The 13668-nt window shown below is 43.6% G+C and overlaps 2 protein-coding genes across 6 annotated transcripts in view; one reads left to right on the top strand and one right to left on the bottom strand.

Annotated features, from left to right (window-relative positions):
• Sarnp (SAP domain containing ribonucleoprotein) overlaps positions 1 to 10080 on the bottom strand; it is a 64899-nt gene extending 54819 nt beyond the window's left edge. For 2 of the 4 annotated variants that reach the window (XR_008221735.1, XM_052753713.1), the window contains exons 1-2: positions 9948 to 10023; positions 7069 to 7121 (exon numbers count right to left, since the gene is read on the bottom strand). Coding sequence is in view for 1 of the 4 variants with exons in the window: in XM_052753715.1 (XP_052609675.1) it covers positions 9948 to 9983 (36 nt within the window). In the remaining 3 variants the exon portion in view is untranslated. Of the gene's footprint in view, positions 1 to 7068; positions 7122 to 9947 lie in introns of all 4 variants that reach the window. The other 2 variants (XM_052753714.1, XM_052753715.1) reach the window with 2 other exon arrangements.
• A 46-nt stretch (positions 10081 to 10126) lies between these two features.
• On the top strand, positions 10127 to 13623 carry Ormdl2 (ORMDL sphingolipid biosynthesis regulator 2). 2 transcript variants are annotated; one of them, XM_052753716.1, is made up of 4 exons: positions 10127 to 10361; positions 11467 to 11641; positions 11810 to 11961; positions 13131 to 13623. In XM_052753716.1, the coding sequence occupies exons 1-4, from the start codon at positions 10234 to 10236 to the stop codon at positions 13264 to 13266; spliced, it is 591 nt and encodes a 196-aa protein (XP_052609676.1). In that variant the 5' UTR covers positions 10127 to 10233; the 3' UTR covers positions 13267 to 13623. The 2 variants fall into 2 exon arrangements, with proteins under 2 accessions (XP_052609676.1, XP_052609677.1); XM_052753717.1 differs by having other exon boundaries at positions 10252 to 10361; positions 11390 to 11641.
• Positions 13624 to 13668: the final 45 nt, after the last annotated feature.

Raw genomic sequence — 13668 nt, 5'->3', positions numbered from 1 at the left:
AACTAACTAAAGGCTTTATCTACATCACCACAGAAAGTAATTTAACACCCTCCCATAGCGTAGTGTTTAGGTTTTTATTTGCTGTTGCTGTGCTGTATATCAAATCCAGAGCCTTAAACGGACTGAGCAATTACTCTAGCTCTAGAACTATACATGTCCCAGCCCTATTAAAAACTTAAATCACACAGCAGCTATGATTTCCTGGATATGCACAAAACTGGACCACATCAGCTCCTTGCCATGCAAGAGCAAGGGGATCTTCTCTGAGAATTTATACACAGTTAATGGTCCATGGGGGATTTCTTCAGTGGTGAAACCAATGGTAGTGTTCATGCTCCCATAAAGAAACTCACTGGTGCTCTTACAGATAACCCTACCCAATGAAACTCACTGGGCCACAGGAAAAAAAACAAACTACATAAGTGGAAGGGGGACTAGTTGGGAAGAGGAAGAGGATTAGTGGGAGTGAGAAGGGGGCAAGAGAAGGTAGGGGTACCTAAATATCATCAAAATATATTATGTACATATATAAAGATGCTACATGAGACACGTTTTTATAAACAACTAATATATGCTAATAAAAACACTGAAAAATATTAACATATGAAAAAAAGAAGCCAGATGGCGAAAAGATTGGAAATCCTACCTCATCAGGATTATCTGTAAGGACAAAGCACACCTGAGAAACGCACATGATATACAAATGTAGGAGCAGGTACCTCCTACATAACTGACTTAAAAGGGAGGGTCACGATACTGGAAACCTAGGGACTTATCCCAGTTCTGTCCCCATTCCATTGTTAGACATGCTTCCTTTTTCTTAACAAACTGTCTCCATTTCTCCCAGACACACACTTTTTAAATCAGTGAAAATGTATACTTACCAATCTTACAGACTACAGAAGGAATGACAATGGGTAACTGACAGGACTAAGAGAAAGGACACCCACATCAGAAGTCTCCAAACTGCCTGTAACTCCAGAGAATTTAACAACCTCTTCTTTCCTCCTTGGGGCTCTCTGGCCACCTGCATCACATGCACAATGCCCACACACAGACACACAATTAAAATTTTAAGTTTGCTGTGACATTATGCCTTCTAAGACCGTCAGAAGCTGCACTCATAGGGTCTCAACATGACTGCCTAACAAGAGCTGAACAAAGACAATAAACACACTAACATGGAGGGAGGGGCAAGTCTAGGAACCTCAACCCCACACAAAGAACTACAGCCAACAAGGAATGCTGAGAGAGTAGGAGAAACAGTCTTCCCCAGAGAACGTAACAATTGATTATCAATACCAATGGTCAACCCTAAAAATATACAAAAAAGTAACATACAGACTGAGCGGGTTGTACTTACATATTTAGGTGTGTATATGTAGAAAGACATATGCATGTAATAATAATGAAAAAAAAGGGACCATGAATTTGAAAAGGGGGTACATGGGAGAGTTTAGAGGGAGGTAAGGGAAAAGGTAAATGATGTAATTATATTATAATCTCAAAAACTAAAAGAAACATTTTTAAATTTAAAAAGAGGGGTATAACTCAGTAAAAGTGACTACTTGCTATATATGATGTCTTGGAATTGATCTTCAGTGCCACATGCATAAATAGACGGAGTGAGCTGGAAGAGCTGGCACATACATGCCTGTAATACAGGACTCAGAGGATAGAAGCTGAAGAATCAGAAAAGGTCAAGGTATCCTTAGCTAGATAGTGGGTTTAAGACCAGCCTGAGTTATATGAGACCCCATCTCAAAAAATAAAAATAAAAGTAGATATATATGTGAAATCTTCTATTTAAGATTCAAATCTTCAATCATACAAAAACTAGTAGAGGGCCGATACACGGTTCAACAGGTAAAGACACTTGCTGCGAAGCCTGATGAGTGGGCTCCATCCCTGAGACCCGTGTGGCAGGGAGCTGTCCTCTACCCTCCACATGTGCTCCATATTGCCCATGAACACACACACACACACACACACACACACACACACACACACACACACACAAATTATTGTAAATGAATGAAGATTTGGCTCAACAGTTTATCAAAAAAAGAGAGCCAGAGGCTAGAGAGATGGCTCAGTGATTAAAAGTTTGCTGCTCTTCCAGAGGACTCTGGTTCCCAACACCTATGTTAGACAGCTCACAACTGCCTGTAACTCCAGATCCAGGGAATCCAACAGCCTCTTCTGGTCTCCACAGGTACCCACACACATGGCACACATGCATACAAATATACACACATGCACACAAATAGAAATAAAAATAAAGACAGTCAGGTGTGATGGCATATGTCTTTAATCCCAGTACTCAGGAGGCAGAGACAGCTGGATTTCTGTAAGCTCAAGGCCAATCTGGCCTACATAGAGTTCCAGGCCAGCCAGGGTGACATAGTGGGACCCTGTCTCAAAAACAAAAAAAAAAAACAAACAAAAAACATTCTGCTGGAGCTGGAGAAACGGCTCAGCAGTAAAGAAGACTCACTGCTCTTGCAGAGGATGCAGGTTCAGTTCTCAGCACCCACATGGCTCACAACCATCTGCAAAGCCAACTCCAGGAGGGATCCACCTCCATCTTCTGGCCCCAAAGGGCATTGCACGAACATGGTGTACCCACATGGAGGCAAACTACTCATACACATAAAAATAAATATTAAGAACAAGCAAAAAGATAAGGACCTTAGGGTTTTAGGGAAAGAAGTTACCACCAAAAATAAGTGGAGATTATACACAACTGAAATTATAGATGCTTGATTAAACTATGCAATAGCTTTCCTAAGATGGATATACACTCTTTAAATACTTGTTTGTGTTCATGTTCATGTATAGAGGTGTGCACATACCCTACCACAATGTAGAGATCAGAGGACAACCCTGAGTGTCACTCTATACCTTCCACCTTATTTGAGGCAGAGTTTCTCGTTTGCCACCGTACTGTGTACTCCAGGCTTACAGGCTGACAGCTTACAGCTTTAGGTGTTTTCCGCAATACTTTTCACTTTATATACTGAGACAGGATTTCTCACTTGAACTCAGAACTTGCCGTTTTGGATAGTCAATCTAGTCGCCAGCTTGCTCTGGGGAATCCTCATATAAGGCGAAAAGTAAAAGAGGAAAATGTCTAAAGTCAACCTTGGGCCTCTACATGTATGAATGCATACACTATACACTCATATACATACCCATACATACAAGAAGGATAGCGCTCAGTCTCAACAATGAGGTCACACTAAAAACAAGCTAGATTTAATTCTACCTTTACCACCTACATCTAGGTATTACTGGAAATTAATGTATAGTCTTATGCCTCAGTTTCCTTACCTATAAAATGGGAATACCAGAACCAATTTTATAGGATAATTATGAACATTTAAACTAGTAAACCAAGCGTAGTGGCTCATGCTTATACCCCTAACACTCATAGGTAGAGGCAGAAAGACCATGAGTTTAAGGAACAACAGAGTTCCAAGCCAGCCTAGGCTACATAGCAAGACACTGTTTTTTGTTGTTGTTTTTTCTAGAAAGGGTTTCTCTGTATAGCCCTGGATGTCCTGGAACTCACTCTGTAAACCACACTGGCCTCAAACTAACAGAGATCCGCCTGCCTCTGCTTCCTGAAGGCTGGGATTAAAGGCATTCACCACCACTCTGTTTTTCTGTTTTGCTTTGTTTTTAAATAACCTCTTTTATTGAGACTGAGTCTCTCTACATAGCCTTGGCTGTCTTCTAACTCACTATGTAGACAAGCCTGGCCACAACAAACTCAGAGATTCACCTACCTCTGCTTCCCACATGCTCTGATTAAAAGTGTTTACACAAAGTAACCTGATCATCTGAGTACCCAAGTACCTACATAGTGGAAGGAGAGTCCTGACAGTTTCCTTTGGACCTCCAAGTATGACATGGCACAACCCACCCTAACATATACACACACAAAAAAGGAATGTGAGGGCTGGCCGGGTGGTGGTGGTGCACGCCTTTAATCCCAGCACTTGGGAGGCAGAGGCAGCCTGGGCTACAGAGTGAGTTCCAGGAAAGGTGCCAAAGCTACACAGAGAAACCCTGTCTCGAAAAACAAACAAAAAAAAAGAATGTGAGGGCTAAGAGATGGTTCAGCGGTTAAGAGCACTGTCGGCTCTTCCAGAGACCCAGGTTTGATTCCCAGCACTCACACAGTTCACAACTGGTCTGTTCCACCAATTCTACACCGTCCTGAAAGTGCTCACCTGACATGCCAGCCCAGCAACCTGAGTTCTACCCACTGACACCACTGTGGGAAGAGAGAACAAACTCCCAAAGTTGTCCTTTGTTGTCCACATGTATGCCACGGCACATACAAGCCAACATTCAGACACATACACACAATAAAGTGAAAATTTAAAAGAAATTTAATATGAATTTTGGAGACAAACTGCTTGGATTGACAAGCCAATTATTAGTTGTAATAAGTGAACTAGGGCATATTAGAACTAGGGCAAATTAATCTATTACTATATCAGGGCCTCAGTTTTTCTTCTGAAATGAGGATGTAGAGGCATTTTACTTTACAGAGTTATTATGAGAATAAAATCAGCTAACATATATAAATGTCATCAACTGGTGCTTGCCACACAGCATGTATGTCAGCAAATGAAGAACAAATTCATTTTGAAGAAATAACTTATGCATGGTAGTTGGAGGGTGATAGTGTAGAATAAAGAGATTAGCAGAGATAATAAAAAGGCCCTCTGAGGCAGAAGAGACCATGGTAATAGTCCTAACCAGAGAAGTCTTTCCTCTAGAGCCCATCCTCAACACTGCCAAAAGAACACAAATTGATCAGATCAGTCTCCTCCTCTCAAATTTTCAAAAGCTTCCCTACCTATGCTACAGCTACAAGAATAAAACTGCTCAAGGCTACAGAGATAGATGACTGAGTAGTTAACAGAACTCCTGCCTCCTACTGAACAAGCTACACCTCATGAAATCCCAACACCCGAGAGGTGATGGAGCCAAGGGGATCATAAATTTTAAACCAATGTGGGCTATATAGCACTGTTACACACACACACACACACACACACACACACACACACACACACACACACAAACTGCTTATACAAGTTAAGACTCTTTTTAGCCAGGCAGTGGTGGCGCATGCCTTTAATCCCAGCACTCGGGAGGCAGAGGCAGGTGGATCTCTGTGAGTTCGAGGCCAGCCTGGTCTACAGAGAGTTCCAGAAAGCCAGGGCAGTTACAAAAAGAAGGTTCTTTTTGTCTGAGTTAAGGATCACCTTGAGCCTAAGGTTAGTCTGGAGTAGAGAGAAGCCCTATCTCAACCTAAAAAAAGAGAAGAAGGTTTGAACAGTTCAGCAGGACCTGAGTTTTGATCCCTAGAGCCCACCGACAATCAGAGGAGCTAGCACTCCTACAGTGGAGGCAGACACAGAAAAATCCTCAGAAGCTGGGAGGCCAACTCGCCTGGCATAGGCAGCATGAAAAAAGAGATCCTGTCTTAAACACGGTAGTAGGTAAAAATGGACACAAGAGATTGTCTTCTAACTTCCACAAATGTGGATGCCTGCATTCATACAAAGGAACACACAAAGATTAAAAAACAAATAACAACAAGAACCCCTACCCCAACACTACTCTAATTTACTTTTTTTTTTTTTTTTTTTTTTTGTTTTTCGAGACAGGGTTTCTCTGTGTAGCTTTGCGCCTTTTTCCTGGAACTCACTTGGTAGCCCAGGCTGGCCTCGAACTCACAGATATCCGCCTGGCTCTGCCTCCCAAGTGCTGGGATTAAAGGCGTGCGCCACCACCGCCCGGCCCTAATTTACTTTTATAACCACAGTTTTACTAACTTTCCGAACTATCAGCAACATCAATGTTGACATACTTCATGTTTCAATAACACAAATATTTCACTGTTCTCAACGCTATTATATACCTTCTGGTTCTCTCCACCATCGAGTTCCTTTTATCATGATTAATTATAAATCTGGTTGTTCTACTTCAAGACATTCTCAACTACAATTCAGTCTTTCCAACTGAGTCAGAAGGACTATATTGCTACCAACTTTTCAGAAATTTGCATTTGATAAGGACTTACGTATCAATGCAGATGTTTTAATCCTTCATACTTCAAAGCTTGTTCCTTTCCTCTGAACTAAAGTCCCAATTTCTCTTTATAAAAATGGAAAGAACTTCGGTTTTTTGAGACAGGGTCTTTCTATGTCACCTTGGCTGTCCTGGAACTCACTATGTAGACCAAGCTAGCCTGGAATTCACAGAGATCCACATGTCTCTGCTTCCCAAGTGCTGGGACTAGAGACATGCACCACAATGCCAGGTTTCCAAAGAGTTGACTTTTTTTTGGGGGGGAGGCGGGGAGGAAGTTCAAGTCAGTTTTTTTCTGTGTTTAGCCCAAGTTGTCCTGGAACTTAATTCTGTAGACCAGGCTGGCCTCGAACTCACAGAGATCTGCCTGCCCCTGCCTCCCAAGTACTGGGATTAAAGGTAGCACTACCATGAGTTCAAGGCCAGCCTGGTCTACAAAGTGAGTTCCAGGACAGGCTCCAAAGCTACACAGAGAAACCCTGTCTGGGAGGGGGACGGGAGCAAGGGGGGGACGACCACCACTCCCCAGTGGAAAGTGTTTTTCTTTTTCTTTTTCTTTTCTTTTTTTTTTTTTTAAGGTATTAAAAATCCTAAATCAGACCAGGCGGTGGTGGCACACACCTTTAATCCCAGCACTCAGGAGGCAGAGACAGGCAGATCTCTGTGAGTTCTAGGCCAGCCTAATATACATATCAAATTCTAAGCCAGCAAAAGCTACATAGTCCCTGTCTCAAAGATAAATGAAATAAAATAAAAACTCTAAGTCAATCCAAAAAGTTAGACTACTCAATCAAGATCAACATTAGAGTCTAACATTGTCTTCAAAGCCAGAATTTATATGGGTTCTTAACCAGAGGTCTATGGACTCCTCAGGGCTACAAGGTAATTTTATAGAGCCCCTTACATTGCATGCAAAGTACTGTACATGCCTTTTTCTGGGGAGAGGGTCCATACCTTTCATCAGAGTTTCAAAGATATCTGTGACCTCCAAAAGTTTAAGGAGTGCTCTAGAGAAAAAGCAAAGACAAGCAAACATGATTAAAGAGTGAGTCCTGCTAGGCCCTCAGGAGCGCCTCATGTGCTCTGAACACTATACAGCACCTGAAATCAGGTCAGAAGACATTAGATGGATTTATTCAACCAAATGCAAGTTTATTGAAGTAACAAATATTAATATGCTAGAAGGAGGAACTCCTTAAGCAAATATAATATCCATAAAGGAAAGTCATAGAACAACTAGTGACTTACTCCAAGATTTAAAAAGGGGAATGAACAAGAAAACATAAGATATCACACTAATTTTTAATCTCTTTCACCTAAAAATTAATTTTCTGTGTATATTTTATAATATGTATAACAGTACAGAACTACGTAACTTATACAGATAAATAAAATGGAGTAGTTGCTAAATTTTTCTTACTTGTTCAAGTAATCATTAGGAAACCACTGATAATTCATTTCAGCACCATCAATTAACAGTAACTAAAATAACATAAAAATCCACTAATGAGGTTGGGAGTATAATAGTTAAGAAACATATTGCTGTCAAAAGGTCATATCACCTGAACAGATTAAATTACAGGGACATTTTCTTCTCTTTCTTTCTTTTCTTTCTTTTTTTTTTTTTTTAAAGATTTTATTTATTATAAATACAGTGTTCTGTGTGCATGCTTTGCAAGCCAGAAGAGGGCACCAGATCTCATTACAGATAGTTGTGAGCCATCATGTGGTTGCTGGGAACTGAACTCAGGACCTCTGGAAGAGCAGCCAGTGCTCTTAACTTAACTCTGAGCCATCTCTCCAGCCCACAGGGACTTTTTCTACACACACTTCACTTACACTTTTTAAGAAGGACAAAAAAACTCAACAATTATTAAGGTTTTTTCAAGATTAAAAGTGATTTTCTCTCTCTGTGTGTGTGTGTGTGTGTGTGTGTGTGTGTGTGTGTGTGTGTGTGTGTGTGTGTGACACACACACAGAAGCAGGTGCCTAAGGACACCTGTAGAGAGGATCAGCTCTTGGAGCCGGTGTCCAGGTGGTTGTGATCCACTTGACGTAGGTGCTGGAAACCAAACTCTGGTCCTCCAGAAGAGCAAGTGCTCTTAACCACTAAGCCATTTCTCCAGACCCAATTACCAACTTTTAAGTATAAAAGAAGTTTTCAGGGCTGGAGAGATGGCTCAACAGTTTAAGAGCACTGGCTGTTCTTTCAAAGGACCCAGGTTCAATTCCCAGGACACACAGAGACTAACAACTGTCTGTAATTCTGCAGGCACACAGACATACATACAAACAAAATGCCCGTACACATAAATAATCTTCTTGAAAAATTATCTCAATACAGTAATTAAAATAAAACAAAAAACAAAACAAAACAAACCAGGCATGATGGTGAATGCCTTTAATCTCAACACTTGGGAGGCAGAGATAGGAGGATCTCGGTGAACTCCAGGCCAGCTAGAGCTACACAGTGAGATCCTGTTTCAATAAATAAATAAATAGAACAGTTTTTAGTTTTTACTGAGTAAGTTTGATTTGTACCAGGTTTCCAGGATAAGGTGACCAAAACAACTAATGGCAAAGCTACTTGTGAAAACACAAACAATAATCAACATGGTTTCTTAATTCTTCCTAAGAAGAATTACTGTCCTGACAGAATAATCATCGAAGTGTATGTAAGTCGAAATATACGAGAAGTACGATTACCAAAATTTACAACTCAAAATAGGTCCTGTGGTTCAGAAAGTCACCAAGAAGTGACACCAAGGAAAGATGGCTCAGCGGGTAAGAGCATTTACTGCGCTGGGCGGTGGTGGCACATGCCTTCAGGCAGAGGCCAGCCTGGTCTACAGAGCGAGATCCAGGACAGGCACCAACACTACACAGAGAAACCCTGTCTTGGAAAAGACAAACAAACAAACACACAAAAAGAGTAGTAGCTCTTGTAGAGGACCCCAATTCTCTTTCTCAGCACCCACATCAGGCTGCTTACAACTGCCTGTAACTCCAGCTCCAGGAGATCCATCACCCTCTTCCAACCTCCTCGGGCATACATTCACACAGACACAGACACGTAAATAACAAACATAGATTAAAAAATAATAATAACACCAAGAGACCCAGGGCCCTTCCCAATGATAAAGAGGACAAGCAAAATCCTAATGTTTTCAAACATATTTCATACATTTCCAAAATACTACAGCTATACCTTCTCTCTGGGGGTAGAACAGTCTCAAGGGAGGGCAGCAGGCTGAGACCCTCCTGAGAAAACGCAAACTTCACACACTCGGAGCTGCCTCGCCCCGAATTCCAGGGGAACCTATCTGAAGGCCTCTCTCTGGCTCCAGATTCGAGGACGGGGGCGTAACCCCGCCAGTTGAGAGAGGATGGAAACAGGCTCCGGGTTGTCTGGGACATGCTCGGGTAAACACACGCAAAGACGCCCCTCTACGCCAGCGGGGAACCTCAGCTGCGGGACTGGAGGAGAACGCGTCACGCTGAGGAGAAAACGTAATGTTGGGTCCGCACGGGCCACGGGCGAGGACCACTGACGTAACGCAATCTAATGAGGAAAGAGCAGTACAAAAGACAGAAGAAGGCGCCACAGCCGAGCGGGGAGTGTGACAGATACTAAAGAACGAGAAGAGAGCCGAAGCGATAAAACCCTGAGGAGAACGGGTTTTACGGGGGGCCTAAGGAAGGAGGCACAGAACTGCAACGGGAGCCGGGAAGGAAGGCAAGCGCCTAATGGGAAACACGCAGGAGGCGGCGCAGGACCCCGTGCAGAACTCGGTCTCCAGAAAGCCGCATCCCGGCCCTCCCGGTAACGGTACCTTCAGCTTGTGCAGCTCCACCGTCTCGGTCGCCATCTTGCTGCGCTTACCCCACAGACCCCAGCGCGGCCCCGCCAGGAGCCCAGGCCGTCCAACCAATCGCCGTCGCTCTTACTCCCACCCCACACCAACGGCTCTCCCCATTAGTCAATGGCGGCGTCGCTCTCACGCCTCTCGGCCACTTTCCACGGCTCCCTGAAAAGGTGGGCCCAGGGGAGGGCGGGGTTTGCATGGCCTAACGATAGAAAAGGCGGCCAACCGCACGGCCCCACTGCAGAGCCGACCAATGACTGGGGCAGCGCAGGCTCGCTCCACCAATAGGAGGGCGCGGACGGGCGAAGGGCGGCCACTTCCTGGAGACCACAGGTGGGAGCCTCGCTGTGCCCCAGCCGGACGGGCTTCTGAAGCTGGCAGGTAGGGGCTGTGCGGAACTTAAAGAGGCTACCGAGCGAAACTGATGGGAGTACTGGGAAGGGCGGCGGCGAATACGATTCCGTGAAGAGAGCTTTAAACCGACATGCGAAAGTGGGACTCTGGGAGGAGCATAGGCGGACTCGCTACTTGATTTGGGGAATGTGGGGACAGGCAAGAGCAGGTTAAAAAAATAGGCATTAGCATTAGCAGAAGTTTAAATGCCAAAAGAGCCCTAGAAGGGTGAGGGCTCCATTTCTTGAGGGACTGAACTCAGGTCCCTTCCTAGACTAATTAAAAAACTGGGTAAGTTCTTGCAGCTGAAGCTACTGGCTGTTGACATGCCATAAGGGTGAGAGACAGAACAGACGAGCCCCAGAAAAAGATGGGGACCAGAGGTGGCTTTACCCTCGATGCCTTCTTATTGGTCTCTTGATTAACTGCATAGCTTTCTTGTGGAACTCTGGGTGTGGGTGACCTCTTTATGATTCAATAACTTCCTCAAGAAAGTAAATTAAAATACTCCCAATTCCCCTGATGCTTCAAGTGAATGTCACAGTCTAAGCTTACTGCTTCATGTTATAGTTGAAGTGTAAAGATGGGAGTAAAAATCAGCATGTTTCTATAGTAGGGAGGACCTTTTTTTCCCTTTCTTAGAAACAAACAAACCACTTGTGTGAGTATGCACACTAATGATGGCAGGTATGGAAGTCGGGACAGCTTGCAGGAGTCTCTCCTTCCACTCTGTGGGTCCTGAGGAGCCACCTCAGGTCTTTAAGCTTGGTGGCAAATGCCTTTTCCAGCTTAGCCATTTCGAAGACCCTCTTGCTTTTTTGTTTGTTTTGGAGAAATGATCTCACGACAGTCCTCATGCCTCAAACACCTCCCAAGTACGGGGATGACAAGCATGAGCCACCACACCCAGCTGCTTCCATCTTCTCGAGTTTTAACAAAGTCTTCAGTTTTCCCTTTTTTTGCATGCTAGGGGAATTCTTTCATTCCCAAGAGTTCAGGGGATTTTGGCTTTTCAGGAGACAACTGGGGAACAAGCTCAATCAGGGTTCAGAGGAGACTGAGTTGGACTCCTGCCTGACCCTCACTGTGGTAGGATGAATGTGGGGGTGGCACACAGCGAAGTGAACCCCAACACTCGAGTGATGAATAGTCGGGGCATCTGGCTGGCCTACATCATCTTGGTAGGACTGCTGCATGTGGTTCTACTCAGCATCCCTTTCTTCAGCATTCCTGTTGTCTGGACCCTGACCAACGTCATCCATAACCTGGTGAGCACTAAACCACACCCTTGTACCCAACCCAGGTCTATCCCAACCAAAACAAAGTAAAGTCACCAACTGTTTGGGAATTTATGTCTTCCTTTTGGGATCTTAGCATAATTCTTGATCCAAAGGACTACTTTCTAGCCTTCATTCTGTCCCTTTCCTTCTTCCCAGGCAATGTATATCTTCCTACATACAGTGAAAGGGACACCCTTTGAGACCCCTGACCAAGGAAAGGCTCGGCTGTTGACACACTGGGAGCAGATGGACTATGGACTACAATTTACCTCCTCCAGAAAGTTCCTCAGCATCTCTCCTATTGTACTGTGAGTCCGGGGATAGAGGAGATGCTGGTCACAAGTGGCCTACGAGCCAGGGAAGATGAGCTAGGGGTTGGGGATGGCTCAGTCAGTCACGTGCTCACCACACGCACTCATGAGGACTTGAGTTCAATCCCCACAATCCCCAGCACATATGTAAAAGCCAGATGTGGCCACACAGAACCACGGGTGCCTATCATTCCAGCACTGAGGAGTTGGAGGCAGGAAGAGCCCTAGGGTTTGCTAGGCAGCTAGTTTAGCCAAAGTACTGCACTTCAGAGTCAGAAAGAAACCCCCACCTTACAAAAAAAAAAAAAAGGTGGTGGAGAGCGATCAAGGAAAAATCATGTTGACCTCCGATCTCCAAGCATGGACATGTACCTACATACACAAACACACACACACACACACTAGTGTGTATAGGACTAGCATACTAGTCCTAAGCCTACAGAGTATTATAAAGTACAAGGTAATAGTCAAGCATTCCTTGCTAGTTCTATGGTAATAAGGAAAGGGAGAAGGGACTGAAAATAAACCAAACTCCTGTCTAAATCCAAGTGATTTTACAATCACAAAAGAAGCAAATAGGTAAAGGCAGAATTGATATTAATGGTTAAAAAGTAAAACTGATTTGGGGAAAGGAAGCAAAAAGGGCTCCAAAAGTCATACAGGTGCTGGGCGGTGGTGGTGGTACACGTCTTTAATCCCAGCACTTGGGAGGCAGAGGCAGGTAGATCTCTATAAATTGAAGGCCAGCCTGGTCTATAGAGTGAGTTCCAGGACAGCCAGAACTACATAGAGAAACCCTGTCTCAAAAAAAAAAAAAGTCATACAGGCTGAAACAGCTTTGGCTGTCATTTGCAATTTATCATTAACAATTAGCAAACAGGAGTTGGGGATTTAGCTCAGTGGTAGAACGCTTGCCTAGCAAGCACAAGGCCCTGGGATTAGTCCTTGGATTAATCCCTGGGATTAGCAAACAATATAATTTATAATGTCTAGTTATATCCCAAACCTCATATTAAATACTGTTGATTTAGTTAAAGTAGTTTTGGACTGCAAAGGACTATATGCAATAAAACTAGTAATTCAAAATAGAAAAAACAATCACTGGAAAAGTATGAATGTGGGTATGGAAGGCCAACCTTGGTCATCCTATTTTTTTTTCTCCCTAGCTACCTACTGGCCAGCTTCTACACCAAGTATGATGCTGCTCATTTCCTCATCAACACTGCCTCACTACTCAGCGTACTGCTGCCTAAGCTACCCCAATTCCATGGGGTTCGTCTCTTTGGAATCAACAAATACTGAAAAATGGGTTGAGAGTTCTGCAGGCATTGAGAGAAGGCACTGGAACAAAGAGATGTAATGGTTTCCCTTTCTTCTGTACCTTGAAAGCCTGAGAGATAAGACAAACCTTTCTAAACTCCAAGGAGGAAGAAATTGAAAAATGGGGTTCCTGGGCCCAGCCTTAATAGGGTTAGGATTCTCTGACTCAGGAAAGGTGGATGAGGTTAAGGGCCACACCACTCTTCTCTGTACAGCAAGAAGCCATCCAGGCTTGGGCAGCTTGTCTGGTGATTATGTTTTCCATGTCTTCCAAACCTACCACCTTCAAGTTCTATTTTGCTGTATATTTTCCTTAAAATAAAGTCTTTTCAGTTGTGACTGAAATTTCATAAGCAAGAAGAATAGAGAGATGTTCTCATAATG

Source organism: Peromyscus californicus, unplaced genomic scaffold, assembly GCF_007827085.1.
Source record: "Peromyscus californicus insignis strain IS unplaced genomic scaffold, ASM782708v3 Scaffold_24__1_contigs__length_46423439, whole genome shotgun sequence".
NCBI lineage: Eukaryota > Metazoa > Chordata > Mammalia > Rodentia > Cricetidae > Peromyscus > Peromyscus californicus.
This window is presented reverse-complemented; position numbering and strand designations above follow the sequence as displayed.